The sequence below is a fragment of the Astatotilapia calliptera genome, chromosome 14 (assembly GCF_964374335.1).
Source record: "Astatotilapia calliptera chromosome 14, fAstCal68.1, whole genome shotgun sequence".
NCBI lineage: Eukaryota > Metazoa > Chordata > Actinopteri > Cichliformes > Cichlidae > Astatotilapia > Astatotilapia calliptera.
Genome location: NC_137435.1, coordinates 5,205,195 through 5,224,961, shown reverse-complemented (window position 1 = coordinate 5,224,961; position 19,767 = coordinate 5,205,195). Strand labels below are relative to the sequence as shown.

The 19,767-nt window shown below is 43.7% G+C and overlaps 3 protein-coding genes across 8 annotated transcripts in view; all 3 read left to right on the top strand.

Moving 5' to 3' along the window:
• The window catches only part of sptbn4b (spectrin, beta, non-erythrocytic 4b), a 111,636-nt gene extending 104,925 nt beyond the window's left edge, over window positions 1-6,711 (top strand). For all 3 annotated transcript variants that reach the window (XM_026191934.2, XM_026191932.2, XM_026191933.2), the window contains exon 43: window positions 103-6,711. In XM_026191934.2, the coding sequence (XP_026047719.2) occupies window positions 103-438 (336 nt within the window). In that variant the 3' untranslated portion in view covers window positions 439-6,711. The remainder of the gene's footprint in view (window positions 1-102) is intronic.
• A 1,597-nt stretch (window positions 6,712-8,308) lies between these two features.
• On the top strand, window positions 8,309-14,723 carry LOC113036125 (uncharacterized). Of its 2 annotated transcripts, none has more exons than XM_080288580.1 (4): window positions 8,309-8,885; window positions 9,864-10,228; window positions 10,392-10,458; window positions 10,573-14,723. In XM_080288580.1, the coding sequence occupies exons 1-4, from the start codon at window positions 8,489-8,491 to the stop codon at window positions 12,165-12,167; spliced, it is 2,424 nt and encodes an 807-aa protein (XP_080144706.1). In that variant the 5' UTR covers window positions 8,309-8,488; the 3' UTR covers window positions 12,168-14,723. The 2 variants fall into 2 exon arrangements, with proteins under 2 accessions (XP_080144706.1, XP_026047999.1); XM_026192214.2 differs by having other exon boundaries at window positions 10,389-10,458.
• LOC113036126 (uncharacterized) lies at window positions 12,221-19,760 on the top strand. Of its 3 annotated transcripts, none has more exons than XM_080288581.1 (4): window positions 12,221-14,979; window positions 15,536-16,043; window positions 16,882-16,971; window positions 18,020-19,760. In XM_080288581.1, exons 1-4 carry the CDS (start codon window positions 14,851-14,853, stop codon window positions 19,486-19,488), a joined length of 2,196 nt encoding a protein of 731 aa, XP_080144707.1. In that variant the 5' UTR covers window positions 12,221-14,850; the 3' UTR covers window positions 19,489-19,760. The 3 variants fall into 3 exon arrangements, with proteins under 3 accessions (XP_080144707.1, XP_026048002.2, XP_080144709.1); XM_026192217.2 differs by having other exon boundaries at window positions 12,223-14,979; window positions 16,882-16,956; XM_080288583.1 differs by lacking the exon at window positions 12,221-14,979 and adding an exon at window positions 15,163-15,407.
• The last annotated feature ends 7 nt before the right edge of the window (window positions 19,761-19,767 follow it).

Here is a 19,767-nt window from a genome sequence, read left to right as displayed (position 1 = left end):
GCTGTAACTGTGCATCTGCACGTCATCGAAAACCTTAAAAACATTCATGTTAACAACTGAACCGGCCAGCTGACATCTGTGCACCCCTCTCTCCCATCGCAGGACGACCTCAAAACGTGGGTGACTAATATCACCGCCAGTATTTCAGAGCACGAGGAGATTGCCAAATGGGGTCAGCCCCAACCAACTACCTCATCCACCGACGAGGGCACGCGCCGCGATGGGAGCAAGGTGGACAACAGGTCAGAGCGCGGTGGCGAGCGTTCGGACCGGGGTGACCGAATCGAGCGTGCTGAGAAGGAGAAGGAACGGGACAGAGAGAAGGAGAAGGAGAGGGATAAAGAGAAGGAGAGGGAGAGGGGCGAACGGTCGGAGAGGTCAGAACGGGCTGGGAAGTCGGACGCAAAACGATCAGAAAAGTCCAGTAAGAAAAAATGAGCTTGGACGGGAGCTGGGATTGAAGCTCACAGTATGAACTCTGGCTGGGAGGCGGGGCCATAAACTGGTTGCGAACGCCCCCCTCCTCCTCTTCGCCTCCAACACTGTCAACAGAGCAGTCGTGTTTGGATGGAAATCGAAGGTTTGACCCGGGCTCACTCATAGGACAGACGGGACGGATTTGATTTGGAGCAGGAGACACCTCCCTCGCTCTCCCCCTCTATCTCTCTCTCTCTCTCTTCTGTGTCTCTGTGAGAACGCACAGAGTCACCGACGCCCCCTGGCGGCTGTTTCGGAGAACTGCCTGAGAGCAGGGTGGCGTTTTGTGCTGCGGAGCCCCGGGCAGCGTCGCCGCGAGAGAGAGACGGGACGCGCATCACGGTCAACGGGAAGGCTGTTAGGCTGACGGCTGGTAGAGCGATAAAACGTAGCTCATGCTGTTCCATGTTTGTTTTTTCTATGAGACGAGCTCCGTCTGTATGTATTTCTCGTCTGTGTGTCCTATTTACTGTATATATCTGTCTGTAAGTCGAGACATCCTACACTACGTCTTATTACTCCTTGGAAATACAAACAGAATGAAATTATGCCAAAATGTTTTACAGACCTTCTTTTACTTTCTCCGCTGTATCCCATCTGTCTGGAGGTCTGGCCATGAAAACATGTAGAAATTCTAATAGTTTTACTTGGATAACAAACTGCACTGTAAACACACGCGTGCACTTGCCCTGGATGAGTCAGCACTGATCTCCAGGTTTGTGCTGACTCTGTTTAAGAGAAGAGAAGAGTAGACGTCGGTCTTCAGAACTTTGTTACGCACACAAAAAACAAGAAGAAATGTATCAAATCAAGATCCCAGGGCATACACAGCAGTTTCCCTTCCCTTGGGTAGGATTTTATTTTAGCATTATAGATTTTCTAGTGAGCAGTAGGTGGTCAGAAGAAATAAAAAGTCTTGTTCCCAGGGGCCTCATTCATTAAAACGATTTTAAAAGTGGACCTCTTGTAGTTTTATTTATATTCTGTCATATATAGACTTTTACAGTGGTAGATAAATGCTCATATTAAACACGGGGCAGGTGGGTATTCCTAGTATGATCATTGGCCTCACCAGGTGGTGGTTTAAGTTTAAGAGGTCCACTTAAATTAATGAATAAAATAGGAAAAAATCTTTATTTTTGATATTTCTAATAAAAATGAAACCATTCATTGTCATCTGCTTGTTTTACCATCTAGATCAGTTTTTCATGATTTGGTCATAAGCACAAAATCTGCATGTTTTTAATGAATGAGGCCTTCAGGGATGAAAACAGGCCTCATCTACTCTTTTATTCTCTTACAACATCAAACTACTGCATATTCTCTTTGATTTATTATACATACAAATTTGTTTTTATACAGAGTTTAAAACAAAATCTTGTGTGTGTGTGTGTGTGTGTGTGTGTGTGTGTGTGTGTGTGTGTGTGTGTGTGTGTGTGTGTGTGTGTGTGTGTGTGTGTGTGTGTGTGTGTGTGCGCGCGCGCTGCTGCTCTCCGCTCCCAGGGTCTCCATAGCTCTCAGGTTATTTGTGTTGGTGTGTGCTTCACACTCGTCAGTACGTTCATCCCCTCAGATGCCGCCTCAGTCTTCCGGATACAATACGTCCCATTCACAACACACATCTACACACACCCCATTCACACATTTGTACTTCTATCTTTGTGATGCTACATTCCCTCACCCCTTAATTTAACCCTGATTCTGAACCTTCAAATAAACCTTTCAGAGCGTCTTTCAAATTCAGGTCCTGGAAATATGTCCTCGCTCACAAAGATAGACTTACATCTTCGCACGCACACATAAAACCCATCAGGCTGAAAATGTTAGAGGTTATAAACGAGTCTTAAAAGTCATCAGGTGGAAATGACTGAAGCGATCAATTAAAAAAGCGAATGAGCTGACACGGCACTGACAAAATATTTCATAAGTGAGAGATTGCATGCTTTTCTTGGAGAGAAATCACTCGTCTAAAGAAGCTCGTCTTTGCAGTTTAGCATCCTTGTTACAAGTATATGTTTCATTTCATAGTAACGCACCACAATGCCATAAACAGCAGGAAATGAGAATCATCACGGTTTGGTTTATCTGGTAAATGCAGCTTTGTGAGGCACCAGCGGTGGATGGTGGCATTAATTTCCTGCCCCGTTAGATGCATGCGGGCCAGACTGCATTTAAACTTCTTTTAAAGTGCGTTATTGTCACCGCTGCTGTATGAAAACTCATTCCAGCTCTCGTGTTTCTGATGCTCTCTGTTAAAGTTCAGCTGAAATGCATTTGCATAATTATTTTATTTTTAATAATTAATTATTTGCAGCTCCTGTACTGCATGTGAAACAGAAAGCTAGATAAAATAGAAAGGCCTCATTCGTAGGGCACACGTCCAAGTTAGTTTCTTGGAGCATTAGCTCCTGATGCTCCCTGATGCTGTGGGCACAGTTTCAGGATATGTGGTGCATTTTAACCCACACCTGTGGCCTAGAACCAATCAAACTATGACTTCTAAAGTGGAAATGATGCAAGAGAAAATTTAAAAAAAAAAAAATCCCCGCAGCCACAGTGGAGAACAGGAAACACAAGCGCTTGTGTTCAGCCATCGAGATAATGCTTATGTTTATCTTCTGTTTGCCAGCGGCAGCCATTCAAAAGAAATCAGGACTAAAGAGAGCATGGCCTTTTAGGGAGAAGAGCTACAACAGCTTATTTCAGACAGAAGATAAACTAAGGGGCTCCACCGGGGCTCGGTATAAATGTAAATCATGCAAAGCTACGCTGTTAGAGTCCAAGAGTAAAACTATGGAGCTGAAAATGAGCTTAACAGGTTGTCTTTTTTAAGGTGTTTTCTCTTTTTGATTAAATTTTTTGGTCAGTGCACAGTTGCTTCACAGAGCTTCGAATGCAGCCTTTTGGTGTTTTTACTTTTCAAAACACCGTCTGCCCATGGACTTTACCTGCTCTCACCTTTCTGCTGCATGTCACAGAGTCTGCCAGCTCATCAAAGACGCATCACTCCAATACTTACATTTTTAAAATCATAGACCAGGTTATTTTTTAACTCAAACATGAAGGACTTCACATAACTTCAGTAATATTTTACAAGAAAACATTTACATTTATTTGTAAGAAGGCTGTAAAGCCCAAGAATCCAGCTCGTGTCTATATTTGCTAGGATAGAGTTCATATTTAAGGCTTGTTAAAGATATGGTTATCGGTCAGCTGATTGTGTTGGGTCTTATTTATTTATTTATTTATTTTAGGTTTTCATTGCTGGATTTTAAATTCCCTCCTGACCTACAGACCTCGTTTCTGTTTCTCATAAAATTTGTCTTTAGAACTTGTAATTTATTTCATGAGAATGCCACATGAGTGCAATCATTTGCATGCATGTCAGACACAACAAACACACCAAGAGTGAAAAGAGTTCCATGTTTAAAGTGACACCGAGCCAGCTGGCTGACTGATTATGAATCCAGCATCATAATAAACCTCCATGATTTGTTTCTGCTGATACACACAGAACAGATCGCGCAGGGTACAGCTGAACCAATAACAAGTCAAATAACTTTACACTTTGGAGAGCAGAAACATTTAGATAATATATGAAAGGTAAACATTGGGACAAATGAAAGCTCGACGGTTTGGGCGTGTGTGCCGATACCCTGCCCGTCTGTCTGTTGTGCTCACATCAGCCTCATTCTGTCGGCAGACGCGAAGTAATAAATAAAAATACCTTTTGGTTTGTTGTTAATGTATTGAAAGTGTTTTCTTTTCTGCCTGGAAATGAATGTAGATCATTGATGTTGAAAATGTTTCATGTTGGATCAGTGTTTCCTCCTGTTTACACGATCAGGGGCCAAAAATGCCCCGAAAAATGAAACGCACTGTTTTTTAAGCGGAGGGAAACACTGGTGCAGATTCTCTGATGCCATTCAGACACTTCAGACTTTGACATGTTGCATCTTGTACACCAAAAGCACTCAGTAGTATGCAGTAATATGAAGTCTATGAGGATTGTAGAGCGGTGTGTTCAGGGATTAATGTTGCCGATGATGGTGAGGATGATGTCCGTGGTAGCAATGGAACTTTATGCAACCTTTTCTTTGCACTAGGGACGCTGGCCTGTTGCAGGGCTGAGGGCTGGTGTTCACTGGTGTTGGGGATCCAGCAGAGGGACGTCAGACCCGGACAAGTTAAAAGTTACCAAAATGAGAAGATTAAAGTATTATGAGTGACCCTTTCAGGTTCAGTCACATGCAGTTTGGCTTTGAGAAGGGCGTGAAATTCACTTTGATCTTCAAAGTTCGTGTACAGCTTATGGACATTTATGCAAGAGCTAAAACCTTTAACTGAACGAACTGCTTAATAATCAGTTCGTCGTTTTGGTGAGTGGTCCTAGAACCTTCTCAGCAGAGCCGGCCTTTTATAGAAAAATCTATAAACAAACTTTAAACAAACACTACTTTTGTTATACTACATTTTTCTTTTGACAGCACTGACTGTAATTAATATTGAAACATAAGTTCAGTGACATTACTGCAAAAATTAAACCTGGAAGAAGTCCTGTTTTCGTTCAGAAGCTAATATTTAGCGACACATAACACTGTGCTATGTACTTATTAAATAGACTGTATATAACAGATGGACTTTGCCACTAGTGAGTGAAGTTCTGATTTGAAGCCTGAAGATATTTTCAACCTTTGCTATTTTAGTTGTTTGAAACCAGATGTCACAGAAGGGGTGTGGATCTCGCTGTGAAACCAACACTGGACATACTCGGACTGGTCCCCCTTTGTGACTTTAATAATTCATAATTCACAAAAAATTTAAAAGGCATCTTGTTGTGTTGAATAAAAGTGAAAAAAAAAAGTGATTGAGCCCATAATCTAATCGGGAAAGTGAGATCACAGAGGAGTCGAGTTGAGGGACATTTTCCATGCAACTCCACCTGTTTTTATAACTACAGGAGTCGCCCTCTGCTGGCCATCAGCAAGAATGCAGGTTTAAAGCTTTGTCCATCTTCTATATGGTCTGTTTGTTACCCAACCTGGACACGCCTTTCTTTCTTTCTTTAGCTTCACTGCACTGCCCTGTTATAACTTAGGTCTTAATTCTCTATACAACCAAAAAACTACCATCATGCTTTTGCTCAAATTTCTTAAATATTTTTATTACAGGATTAACTGAATATATGAAAGTTTGTCAAAGTAACAATGATGAGGATTGTGTATTTGCTCGTCTTTTACTGACCAAACAATTAATTGTTTTAAGGGTGAAAATCACCACTAGTGTCACTGTTGATCTTGATATGTTGCCTCTGATAGGAAAACACTGATGCTTCTGTTTCCACGTCAGGAGCGGTGAAAAATTGGACCTCGTGAACACACTGCCTGAATAGAAAGTCATAAGAAAACTCGCAGACATTAAAAGGGCTCGTACACTGAAGCGAAATGTTATTTTCTCAGACACAAACGGGGACAATCAGGGCTGCTAAGTTCAGTGGATGTTCAGGTGGGACGAGAGGTTGAATTTATTGATGTTCTTTAGGGATACTCATTAGAAATGATCACTTTTATCATCACGTCATGAATAATATTATGCTTTAGTTTGGTGCTGTTGACCACCTCATTAATGTGGTGACATTTTTTATCACCAGCCAAAGATAAAAAATAATAAATACTGAATATAAATTGGTGTTTTAGCTGATCTGCTGCCACAGCGTGTCCCCTCCCAGGAGCCCCTGAGCACCACTGTCTGTCTGCCCTCAGCCTGCCTGTCTCTCTGTATGCCTGTCTGCAACCTGCAGCCTGGAAATGTACAAATCTATTTGCTCAGAAGTATTTTCTGTAAAAACAGACGTGAAAATAATTTATCCATGGTGACACTGGGAAAACCGCCCCTTGTCTTTTTCTATGTTGAATCTTGGAGTCTGAGTCTGTCTTGAAGTGTGACTGTTTATTTGTGCCACAAGCCTAGATGAAAGTGATGTACACCTCCTGCACACAAACAGATCAGGACAAAGAGGTTGCATGAATGACATAGTCTCTATTACAGTACTGCTGTGCATGTCTTTGAGTCCCATTCTACGATCACTGTAACATACAGGGGTGACACAAACTACCGACATGGAAAAAAGGTGAAAAAATGACCCAATAATGTACAAAATGATCAGAACCAACTGCAAATTACTGACTCTGTACAGTTGTTTCTTTGAATTGAAAAGTACAGATTGAAAGATAATCTTTTGTGTGTGTGTGAGTGTGTGTGTTTTTGTGAGTCATTTAAGCAGGTCTGGGGGCTCCTATTTTATTTCCACTATGACTGAGGGTCAGTATAATTCGCATTACCTACTGTGTCAGTCAGTTTTATAGACACAAAAAAAGCCATATTGACTAATTTCATTTCTAAAGTTCCTCATTGTCATGTTCAAGTGACCAGTTTGAGATGATATGAGATACATCCTGACGTATTATCCTGCTAGAAGCAGCCATCAGAAGACGGGTAAGCTGTCATCATAAAAGGATGGACATGGTTAGCAACACTCACGTAGGCTGCGGTGTTTAAATAATGCTCACTTGGTACTAAAAAGCCCAAAGCGTGCCGAGAAAATATCCCCCACACCATTACACCAGCAGCAGCATGAAGCATTAATACAAAGCAGGATGGCTCTACACTTTCATCACAGTGTTCTTGACGAATTCTGACCCTATATCTGAATATCACCTGGTCTGAGATTCATCAGACTTCATCATTCTCCAATCTCAGTTTCATCAGTTTCTTGTTCATAGCTGACAGGAGTGGCAGCCAGTGTGGTCTTCTGCTTCTGTAGCTCATCTGCTCCAAGCATTCATAGATGCTCTTCTTCATATCTTGCTTTTAATGATTGGTTATTTTAGTTATAGTTGTCTTCCTATCAGCTCAGAGCAGTCTGGCCAATCTCCTCAGACATCAAAAAGGCATTTTTGCCCAGAAAACTGCATTTTCTCCTTTTCAGACCATTCTCTGTCAACTCTAGAGCAGGTAGTGTGGGGAAATCCCAGTAAGTCAGCAGTTTCTGAAATACTCAGACCAGCCCAGCTAACTCCATCAACCACGCCATGTTCGGAGTCACGTAAATCACCCAAACACATTCTGATGTTCAGGTTCAACTTCAGCATATTTCAGTGACTACATGTAAGTGTCCCTTTGAAATTTACATCAACAACAAGTTTAACTGTTAACAGACCCAAATGTGGTTTTCTTATTGTTTCTCTGCACAGTGATCAATGAGTACAGTTCACTTTAAATCTAAGATTGATGCAGAAAAGGGAAAAGTGGGGAAATATGACGTGGTCAGAATTTAAGCCTTCAAAGTGCTTTTTATGAATTAAAAAAGGAAATATCATTTTAAGATATGTAAATGAGGTAAGTGACAATGATTTTATATCTGAATGTGTTTGGAGAGATCCTAAAATGCACAAATATGAGTACTAGCCTAATACAAATAAAAGACGTATTTTGGCATCAAAAACTACAGATTATGCTTTATACACTTAAGAATTCGGGTCTTTACCGTTCCGAAAAAAACCCACAGTTATTATTTTAACATTTTAAAGATTAATTATGTTAGTTCATTCACTCAATTTGAATGTGTTTGGGGCTTTTATGCACAAAAGTGTAAAACATTCACTTGAATATTATGAATTAATAAAAGCATTATCTCGGAAATTCACTGAAACTTTTAATTAAAAAAAAGCTGCTACTTTTTATTTTAGTTATTTTAAGTTAGAATCTTAGTTGAATAAACGAGAAGTAGATAGAAGGGGCTTTTATTTTCTAAGCGTGTGTGGCCCCGGAGGCGGAAATGCAACACGGAAGGTTTTCAAAGGTGCACAGGGAACGAAAGGACGGGACGGTTGATACGGAAGAAGGAGTTTTGTGTTTTGAGTCCAGCTGGACCCGGTTTAACCCCTCACTGGGGCTCAAAATGCGCTGCGGAGTTTCGGACACAGCAGGCGGAGAGTTCATGTGAACAAACATGGAGCCGAGATTCGGCAGCGAAGTGGCGTCGATTGTGGAAGTGGCCATCCAGGCGACTCTGTCTGTCTTCAGGGATGTGTTGGCGAAAGAGGCGCCAAACACTGAGTGGGAAAAGGCGAGGATGGGTGAGATCCAAGAGATAGAGAAGTCTTTGGTGGTGCAGATCCACAAAGTGTTTACGGAGTTCTCCTCGGAGCTATTCGAGGAGAACGAGGCTCTGCGGGCCAAAGTGGAGCAGCTGGAGGACGTGCTCCAGAGGAAAGCCGGGCAGCTCGAGCAGGAGCTGGAGGCCAGAGTGGGGCAGCTGGGCAGAGACATGAAGCAGCTGGAGAAGGAGCTGAAGACCATCAGCGAGGGCCCGACTCACGTCCTGCTGCAAGACGGCTCAGTGATGGGTGAGAAGCAGTCACATATCAACTAATCGATCAATCATTCTGATCGAGATTGATTTCTGAAGGATCATCTTTGAGTTGGGGGGTATTTTCTCAAATTCACCCGGGAAGTTCAGATCACATCAAGGGCCAGATATATGACTATACACACGCTACGCATTCTCATTTTCTTTTTCATGTTTCGTTTTTCCAGATGGGGGCCACTAAAAATATTGGGGTGGCACACCAGAAACATAATTTCCAGTTTTATTTTGCTGTTGTCAAATATAGGGTTAAGATTATGGCAAAAAAGAAAGAAAAGAATTAATGTCTAGTTAATTTCCTGCTACAAAAGTTGATATAGCTGAAAATGTGTACATATGATTAAAGTTTTAACCCCACATGCTGTTAGTTTAGCACACGAGCTTCAAACTGGGCCTCGAGGCAGAGTCCTTTTTTAATTGGTGTGCTGATTAATTGTGCAATATGCAGTAAAATGGCAATTTACAATAAGCCAAGTGATTCGGTTTCTAAAAGTGAATCACTTGTACATCTGATCCACTCAGACACAGTTTTAGTAGCGAGGCTTTATTCTGTCTCCTTTTTGTGTTTATTTATCTCAGGATTATAATTCTGCCTGTTTATTTATGCTGTTAATGAATTTAAAACCATGTCTCTTCCCTTTGAACTCAACATGTGGTTGGAAAAAGGGAATTTTGGAGGGGACACCAGTTAATCATGTAGGTAAACATTTATTTTAAAGCTCATCTACAAGGGCAGCTGTTCCTGATGTGGAAACCTTATTGTAACCTTCTTCTAGATCGAACCTCTTTAGCAAGTCATCTCAGCTCAAGTTCAACTAAATTACAAATAAATTAGTTTTTGGGATGATGATAAACATGTTAAACATAATGTCGATTATCATATATTTCATAGAAGAAGAAGCCAAGTAGTCAAGTGAGTTCATTAAATAACAATGTGTAACTTTGTCTTTAAATGCAGGAGGTCCTGTGCTGTCAGTGTCCACCAGTCCAGACGCCCCAGAATCGGCTGCAGAAGAATCAAATCCAGACCCGCTGCCCATTTCTGCAGGAGCTGCTGAAGTCGTCCCCACCTCCACGGCTGCATCGGTGACCGTCCCCAAACCTGCGGTCGCCCCCATGGTGCTCGTGGGCAGAGTCAGCTCCGCTCCCACGGTGCTGTTGGTTGGTGCCAGCCAAATCGTAGCGCAGTCATCGGCCGTCTCAGAAACGACGGGAGCTGCAGCAATCGTGCTCAAACCAGCGGCCTCGCCGGGCTCTACACCTCAAAATGTCCCCAGTCCCGACTCCAGTACTGTCAGCGGTCTCGACTCGACACAGGAGAAGGTCGGATGTTTCTGTTTGACACATTCATGTCTCCATTTGGAAAACAGTAGATCCTAAGGCTTGTCAGCTGCATTCACAGATTCAGCGTGTTAGGATGTTTTAGTTGAGATGCTTAGAAAGTCTTTTCATGCAAACTCAGATTTATTCTGTTGTGTCACAGAAGTCTTTGGAAGGAGGAGCTTCTGGGAGGACAAGACGAACGAGAAGAGCACCTGCTAATAGTGAAACAGGTACCGGTGTTGCTTTCAGATGTGACTATAAACATGTTGATTTGAGATTTAGGAGGGGGTTGTGTGGGTGGAAATGGATAATAACAATCTATACATTTGCGCCTTAATTTCCAGTTTCCGTTGACAACGGCAGCGAGGAGAAACAAAGCAAGTCAGCTGAAGAGCCTGGCAGACGACTGAGAAAGACGGATTCGCAGACAGCGAGGCGGTTCTTCTGTGAGCACTGCGACCTCGGTTTTCACTGGAAAGGCGAACTGAAGAAACACATGAAGGTCCACAAGAAGCCTTTTCCTTGCGATCAGTGTGGCAGGAGTTTCCTAGAGAAGGCGTCTCTGGAAAATCACGTTTTGCGCCACGAGGCAACTAAAGCCCCGCTGCCCTTCCCGTGCCCTCAGTGTAAACGATCGTACAGGAAAGAGGAGTCGCTTCAGAACCATCTCAAGCGTCACCAGCGGTCGAAGCCTCCGAAGCCATTCTCCTGCGATCAGTGCGGGAAAACGTTCAGAATCAAGCAGTCTCTGGAAAACCACCTGTTACGCCACGAGAAATGGAAGCAGCTGCTGAAGTGCCAGCTCTGCGACAAGACCTGCAAGACGTCGGTTCAGCTCAAGTGTCACATGGCCGTGCACTCGGAAGAAAGGCCCTTCAGCTGCGTGACATGCGGGAAGGAGTTCAAGAGCAAAGACACGCTTCGCTTCCACCAGATGGTTCACACAAACACCAAAAAGTATAAATGCACAATGTGTGAGGAGACCTTCAAATATGCCCACTCGCTGACTGTGCATAAGAGGAAGCACACAGGCGACAGTCCCTTCGTGTGCTCCGTGTGCAACAGGTCGTACAGGACCGGCACGGCTCTGAAAAGACACAGTGTGGTCCACACGGGAGAGAAGCCCTTCACCTGTCACATATGTGGAGCGAGGTTCAGCTTGAATAACAACCTGAAAAGGCATCTTCGTATCCACACAGGAGAGAAGCCATTCAGCTGCCAGGAGTGCGGCAAGAGCTTCTCAGACAACAACAAGCTCAAGTCCCACATGCTCATCCACGGCGCCAGAAAGCCGTTCATGTGCGATCTGTGTGGGAAGACCTTCCTCTTCAACTGCAGGCTGCAGATACACCAGAGGTACGTGCACGCCGACAGGAGCGAGCAGTCGGACGGCACGCAGAATTTCTTCCAGACTCGACGGCAGAACAAGTCGCTGGTTAAACCGTACAGCTGCAAAATATGCCTGAAAGGTTTCAGCGCCGCGTGCTCGCTCAAACTTCATGAAAAAGGCCACAGCGAGCACAAGGAGTTCAACTGCGGCATCTGTGGGAAGTCCTTCCACAACAAATACTCTTTCAGCTATCATCAGCGGAGCCACACGGGCGAGAAGCCGTTCGTTTGCGACGTGTGCGGGAAGCGGTTTTTCCACGCCGCGAGTCTGAAGCAGCACGAGCGCATTCACACGGGTGAGAAGCCGTACAAATGTGACCAGTGCGGCAAGGCCTTCAGAACGGACGGGAACTTCTACAGACACATGCGGATCCACACGGGGGAGAAGCCGTTCGAGTGCGTGTACTGTCAGAGGAAGTTCCACCAGTCCAATCAGCTCAAGTCCCACCTGCAAATCCACACAGGGCAGAAGCTCTACTCCTGCCAGCAGTGTGGCCGAGGCTTCTCTGATTCACGGCAGCTCAAGAAGCACAGCTGTGACGGGTCGTAGGTGACGTGGGGCTGCTATCACCTGATAGCAAGTAGGACTAATAAATGAAATGGAGGCATTAGTTACCCATGGCCCGGTGCCTTTTTGCTTACAATTTTGCTCAGCTGAACAAAGCTGTTTTCATACATGAAGTCCAGAGAATCAGGCGGGGCGTCATCTGTAGTTTAACTGCAGCACTGAGCAGGAAATTATTTGCCTCGCTTTTCTAGAAACTCGCAGTTTAGTGAAGCAGACCGGACGCCTGACCTCCATTCACTCGCTGTGAATTCACTGGACAATTGTCTGCTCTTCTCTCACATGCACCCCATCACACATCATGTGGACTCTATACTGCACAGACTGCATCAAGCACCTCCATCAGTTAACCTCTTCTTCAACCACCTGGTCGTTGCTTTTGGTTAGCGGTAGGGTTGAAGTTTGTAACATCTGTATGCTTGTGCAGCTTAACCCTAATCCTACTGCTAAATAACTCTGCGGTGACCTTGGTGGTTTTTAACAGCGCCCTCTCTGTAAATTCTTGGTTAAAACTGTCGAACATCAACTAGAACAGTTAACAAAATGTTAAAAAAAACAGCTGTTATGACTTCATGTCTGAAACATCTGAGTACTGTGTTAAAGAGGGATCAGCTGGGGTCGTACTTTTGTGTAGTGTGAATTTGTACCATGAGCCGATGCAGCGACTAAACCAGGCAAATCATTATGAGGCAGTGGCAGCCTTGAAAGTGCAAAGCCTCTTGAGGAAAATGTGAAATATCGAAAGTTAGAAGAAGAGCAGCTCACGTCTGAAAGCATAGTGAGACAGTGCCCCCTGGAGGTTGGTTACAATTTGCACATGGGTATAACAAAAAGTACCCAGAAGAGGTACTGATCTTGGCATGTCCTTGGTTAATAGAGTAGACATTTGAATGTTGCCGCTCTTTCTAAATGGTGCCGGCAATATTAATCATTTAAACTAACGTTATCTTTTATTCATTTAATGCCAGTTAGCTGTTGGGTCTCACACGGCACTGTATTTCAGCTCTCGATGAAAGATGGATGGCAGCCCCGCTAATCAGCACATTGCTGTACGACTTTGTACTACAGGAACGGTTATATGTTGTGTCAGATCAAACTCTGTTTCACTGGGGCGATGCATAAGCACATTCTGCACAGGCATGGTTTCACAGGTTTCACAGCCACCTCTGGATGAATCTGGGCTTTTATTTTGAAGGTACATTTATTGACTCACCTGTCAAATCTGTTTTAAAAAAATTGCTACAAAAAGCTTTACAAGCTCGGTGTTTGCTCAAGGGTTCAAGCCAGAGTCTGTTTTCTGCTACCAGACAGCTCTGAGTTGATTCAAAATGCAAACAGTAACTCTAGATATAACTCACAAGTATGCTAAACTACATATTTGCTACAGTAATGAGTAAACACATGTGGCTGCTGGTGTACAGCTGTTGATTGGCTCTTTGGACCTCTGGCTTTGCAAAATCCTCCCACTAATTTTTGTTAAGGAACTTTTGACTTATCCTTATGCAGCAAGTCTGCAAAAAAACTGAGCAGAGTTTTACACGGTGTACGGTGTCACACATTTCAGTGGCATTTAAATAATTTGTTAATTGGTTCAAATGGCTCTTTAATACAAATACAACATTTGTAAGATTAATGTTTATATTCATCCATCAGATTAGTTGACTAGTTGTCTTCTATTCTCGAGTTTAATCAACTAGGAAATCAGTTGCAAGCTGCAGTGCATGTATGAAAACGGCTCCAGTGTGACACAGAAATAACTTAATAAAATGTACTGGGAGAGCTGGTAGGGTTACCTGTGATTGAAGAGGTATTAAAGTTTTGGTGAAATCCTGGACCAGCAACTATGTTAAAACCAACTAATGTTAACTAATCTGGGCATCAACAAATAACTTGACTAAAGGTTTATGCCAGCCTAATATAATGTAAGACAGACACTGATGTAGATAATTGTCCTTGTGTTTGCTGATATCAGCTGATACTGATCTGTGCATTCGTCCTTATGATGTGGGGAAAGTGGGTGTGAAAAACAGCTATAACACTGGCACCTCTCACCCTTTAGATGTTAGAGTTAAGGGAATGATTAAGCGTGATTTAATAGCTGTCAATACGATATCAGCTTTTTTATCAGTAGAGGTTAGCAGTATTGTTGTGGCATTTATGTTTTGTATTATTATTTTGTTTCTTTAACCTCAGCTGTTTAAAAATCTGGTGAAACATGAAAGTTACTTGTATGAAACCTAAAATTTGAGATATTAAGGTAGATTACATCTTCAAATGTTCTGAAGGTAATGTGGGAGTTTGCCAGTTGAAATTTAAGTGAAAATTTGGGCATTTTAATTGATTTTTTTTTTTTTTTTAAGAATTTCTTAAAGTAGTAATTTATGTTTTGTGAATTCCCAAAAATCCCAGTGAAAGGTGTAATCATTTTTAAAATAGAAGTCGAAGTGTAAAGTGACTTTCTAATAACTTTATATTTCAGTTCTCTGAGATATGTCTATTTTTCTTGCTCGAAATTGCAATTAAATAACATTTGCAGTCAAAGCGCTTTGTATGAGTTTTATTTTGAAATTTCTACAGTTGCACTACTTCCATTTCCTGAATGAATGGGGCTAACACAGAGGCAAGTTCTCTGCGCTTGTAGCGAACAGTTTTTATCCTCAGAGGGAAAATGTCAGAAAACTTGGTGTTTTATTCAGAAACAAAGTGTATCATGGAGACTGTTATCCGGGTCGCTGTCGATGTTATTGGAAATTCCAAAGTAGAAAATGACGCAGAGGAACAGACTATGAACCGTAAGGTAAGTCAGCGGTTAGTTTATTATCAACGCACACCAGATACGCTAAAAACGCCAGAGACGCTGTGCTCGGGTGAGAGTGGACGGATGGAGTAAAATCACGAAGGGCAACGACGCCAAGCAAAACAAAGATGGCGGACGTTCGTCAAGCTGAAGCTAGCTAAAAAAAAAGCCCTCAAAGTTGGTTTTGTTTTGTTTTGTTTTTTTTTTAAATAAAGTGAATGTTATCGTAAGATTACAGGAGCCGGATTATAGTACTAGGTTTAAATCTTTGCGTTTACTTTGTTCAAATATTTCCAGGGCTGCGCAGTTAGCTTTAACTTCCGGCAGTTTTTAAAACAAGATTGTAGCGATTAAACAGTGATGTGCTGCGATAATTCTCGCTTTTCTTTCAAGATTTACTTATCACGCAGTCAGGGATAAGTAGTGAAGTAATTGTGATTATGGTTTTTATCATAACGCTTCATACAAGCTCTACTGATGTTGTGTTTACACTGATAACATGTGCTTTGGTTTAGTTCCTAAATAAACTTTGTTTCCTCTGTTTTAATCCTCACAGCTGGATTTTGACAGCACTCTGGAGATGTTAGCATGTGAGGCAACAAGAAAGATCAGCACCGTTTTCTCCCAGGTGTCTTTGCTGCTGCTCGCTGAAAACAGGACTCTGAAGGCCAAAGTGGGACAGCTGGAGAGTGAGCTAAAGACCGTGACTGAAAGCTTTGAAAATGCCAGAGTGTGGAGAGAGAACGTCCTGAATGGCTGCCCAGTCCTGTTTAAGCAGAGCGGGCAGGTCTTTACCCTGAAGCCACTGGGGAAGTTAAACATAAGGACAGATAAAGTAGCAGAGGGAGGCAGTGGTTCTTCACCAGCTCCTGCTGGAATTCAAAGAGTCGGTCATATATGTCCTCCTGCTTCTGCAGCTCCTCCAGGGGTGCAGGGTTTCACAGGACCACCACCTCCTGCTGCTGCTGCACGAGTGCAAAGAGTCAACCAGACATCTGATGCTGCTGTGCAGAGCGTCTCCACATCATCTCCTGCTGCTGAAGTGGATGGTGGACACGATGCTGGTAAGTTTCCATGAAAGGTCCCAGATGATGAAAATATGGGTTATTTCTTTTTTTCAGTGGTACATCCCATATTGCTCTTCAGACTCACCCTGCATGCTGCAGGTGTCTCTCCTAGAAACACAGAGCGGTTTTCAGCCTGCAGCAAGGGTCATAAAAAATCTCCCAAATTTAAATATCCTAGCAAAGTAAGTTGGGACATTATCTCCAATCAGATAGCTTTTATTTTTTATATTTGTTTGTTATTTTGTAGCTTTGTCACTGTGTGACACAGACCAGTGGTGGATTGGAGCTTTGCCTTTAACTTGCTGAACAGGTGCGTTGATAAAGTAGTCTTATTGATGTTGATTACAGTAACAAGTGCTGCTGCTGTCCTTTCAATAAAAGGCTTCACTGTCTCATCACAGCTTTAAGTGGTCCTGAATGCTTTTCCCAGTATACACACATCTATTTTAGTCACAAATCCCTGTGAAATGCTTGCACTGTGGAGTCCTGCACCATTGCCGCAGACTTCCTGCTTTCCACTGCACCAAGAAAAGCCTTGTTATTTTATTTTGAAAACATGGTAGTGAAGCAAGAAAGAAATTGCCTGCTAATAGACAGTTTGTTTCACAGTTGACATTCTGAAAGCTGATCGGTGGATACATTTGTTGATGAGATACATTGAGCCGCCTGTTGTGTCAAATCCTGGTTCAAGGTGTAAATACGAGCCCTGAAAATCTTACAACTCTCGTCAGCTGCCAGCTAGACGGGCACAAATTCAGTTTGAAAGGAAAACAAATTTTCAACCTGCAGCTGATTTCAGCCATGGTTAATCTGTCTTTGTTTTCATTCTGTATAGATTCTTCAGGTTCAGAAGGTGGAGAGGCGATGGAGGAGCTGATGGAAGCAGTTTCTTTACCAGGCAATGGACCGGGTGAGAACTTAAATGGTTAATATAGAAATTATTTTCAGTAAAACAAACGAACAAAGACTCCGATAATGTGTGATTTCAGATTTTAAATTAGAAAATAACCAGAAACATGACAAATTGGTCGTGGGTGAGTGTTCACACTAAGAGCAGTTCAGATCAGATCTTCAGACATCCCCTGTGCTGAGTATAAAAAGGTCCAGCGTACCCTGCATGGGACCTGTTTACTGTGGTCCTACCCACGAGCCTTTGTGGGGTAGAGGGGTCTGGTTTTAGCCCATGGGGCCGACAGGAAGGGTTGTAGGGTCTGGTGATTTGTGGATTGGGTGGAGGTGGAGGTTATGGCTCTCTGATCCCTGGCTTCCAAAATCACCTTGTGGCACCTGGAACATCAACTCCTGAGCAAAGGAGCATGTGCATGATGTCAGGAGATACTGACAGGATATCGTTGGGCTTATCTACCACCCAGATAGGTGGTAGAAGATGGTTAGATGGCTGGATGGATGACTTGTAATGCTGTGGGGCTGGGCATCCTAACCTTAGACAGCATTAAATTAGCCTTTGGGTCTTAAAAGTAAAGCCAGTGTGCAAGCTGCTAAAACTTAGTCTTAATGGGAAAACTTGGGTTTCCCGCTCTGTGACATCTGTAAAGACTTTAGTGAAGTCCTCGTTTATGAGCTTCAGGTGGTCAGAAAATGAAGGTAACTTTGTAAATTATTCTCATTATTAAAGTCAGACGGGAGGCCTAAGGAGCTTGGAAAGAAAAGCGTCTCCACCATTTGACCCTAGAACTGAAGAAGCTTCTCGGATGAGAGGTGAAACGTCTTCAAGCAACTTAAAGAAGTCCAGACGCTTTTCTTTCCAAGCTCCTTAGACTACGATGACCTGGATGACTGAGAACCTTCACAGACATATTGCCGTCAGACAGGAGGATTATACAGAGTCTGCTCATTAGCTAACAAATCAATCACGAATGTTTGGCCGTGATGATTTCACAGTAAGAAGTGATGATAAATGAGCTTCTTCTCCTGCATCATATGTGTGAACTTCGATCTTTCCTTTTGTTTAGACGCCACAGCAGATTGTACCTGCGCGGACTCAGCGGAGCCCGAATACACCGAGAGCCAAAAGCGTCTGGAAGCAGAGGTTTTGAAGAAAGGCAGAGTGTTTGTGTGTGACATCTGTAACAAGACTTTTAACCGACTCTTCCACCTGATGAAGCACATGAACATCCACAAAGAGCAGCGGCCTTTTACCTGCGACCAGTGCCCGAGAAAGTTCAGGAACGCAGCGACTTTTGAGTACCACCTGCTGCGACACGAAGAGAAGAAGTATGCCAGCTACGAGTGCGAGCTCTGCCAGAAGAAGTTCAAAACAAAAATGGGGCTGAAGACGCATCAGGTGGTGCACACGGATGAAAGGCCGTTCGCCTGCTCCACCTGCGGGAAGGGCTTCAAGACCAAATACAGCCTAAAGTCCCACCAGCTCGTGCACACGGCTGAGAAGCCGCACAAATGCTCCGAGTGTGGAGAGAGCTTCAAATACGCCTTCACCCTTCAGTGTCACAGAAGCATCCACACTGGAGAGCACCCGTACAAATGCACGGTGTGCGGCAAGGTTTTTATAAAGAGACGATCGCTCAGGACGCACCAGGCGGTCCACAGAGGGAAGATGTTTACCTGTGAGACGTGCGGTGCTGGCTTCACCCTGCCTCAGAACCTGAAGAGACACATGCACATCCACACGGGCGAGAGGCCGTTCAAATGTAAGGTGTGCGGGAAGGGTTTCATTCAGGCCAACAAGCTGAAAGCACACATGCTCCTTCACGGCGCTTCAAAGCCGTACATGTGCGACCTGTGTGGGAAGACGTTTCTGTACAACTGCCACCTGAGGAGACACCAGAGCGTAACTCATGACGAGAAGCACGGGCAGGTCATGAGGAGACGGGAGCGGGGCAGGCGCAGAGTAATCTACCGGCAGGACAGGACGATAGTGGACGTGACGCCGTTCAGCTGCGGCACCTGTCACAAGGGCTTCGACACTGCGTGTTCCCTGAAGAAACACGAGCTCATTCACACGGGTCACATGCAGTACCGCTGCGACCCGTGCGGGAAGTCTTTCTTCTACAAAGCCACTTATGACTACCACCAGCGGGTCCACTCGGGAGAGAAGCCCTTCGGGTGTGACGTGTGCGGGAAGAGGTTCATCATCCGTCAGGCGCTCAAGATCCATAAGCTGCAGCACTCTGGAGAAAAGCCGCACAAATGCGAGCAATGCGGCAAGGCCTTCCGCATGTACACGAACTACCAGAGACATCAGCTGATCCACACCGGAGAGAAGCCGTATGAGTGCGAGGTCTGCGGCGTGAGGTTCAGGCAGCTCGGGCACGTCAAGTTTCACATGCAGACCCACACGGGGGAAAGACCGTACTCCTGCAGCAGCTGTGGACTTGGATTCTCAGACTCAAGGCTCCTGAAGAAACACAACTGCAGCGAGAAATTCCAGAAAATTTTGGGGGACGCACTCACAGCGTCCTGATGGCGTCGACTCGAGCAAACCAGTCATTGTCCACAGAGCCAGATGAGTGATGCATTCTGGGAGCGTTGCTCAAGGCTGGGCCATTATTCAGATTTGTATTTTCTTCCATTTTGCCTTCCAGTGATTGTGATATAGTTGGCAGTCTTTTAGTGATCTCTCAGCACGATTTAAAATATGAAAATTTTGTATTTATACATTATATATTTATATTTTCACCTGGTTTAAAGTCTGTTTTCCTACAGTATTGAATAAAATGGTCAAGACAACAAAAATCTCTCA

Coding starts and splice junctions, on each gene's coding strand:
- LOC113036125 (XM_026192214.2), top strand. CDS start 8,489: ATGGAGCCGAGATTCGGCAGCGAAGTGGCGTCGATTGTGGAAGTGGCC. Junction 8,886..9,863: donor GCAAGACGGCTCAGTGATGG/GTGAGAAGCAGT, acceptor CTTTAAATGCAG/GAGGTCCTGTGCTGTCAGTG. Junction 10,459..10,572: donor ACCTGCTAATAGTGAAACAG/GTACCGGTGTTG, acceptor CTTAATTTCCAG/TTTCCGTTGACAACGGCAGC.
- LOC113036126 (XM_080288581.1), top strand. CDS start 14,851: ATGTCAGAAAACTTGGTGTTTTATTCAGAAACAAAGTGTATCATGGAG. Junction 16,044..16,881: donor GGATGGTGGACACGATGCTG/GTAAGTTTCCAT, acceptor CATTCTGTATAG/ATTCTTCAGGTTCAGAAGGT. Junction 16,972..18,019: donor ACCGGGTGAGAACTTAAATG/GTTAATATAGAA, acceptor CCTTTTGTTTAG/ACGCCACAGCAGATTGTACC.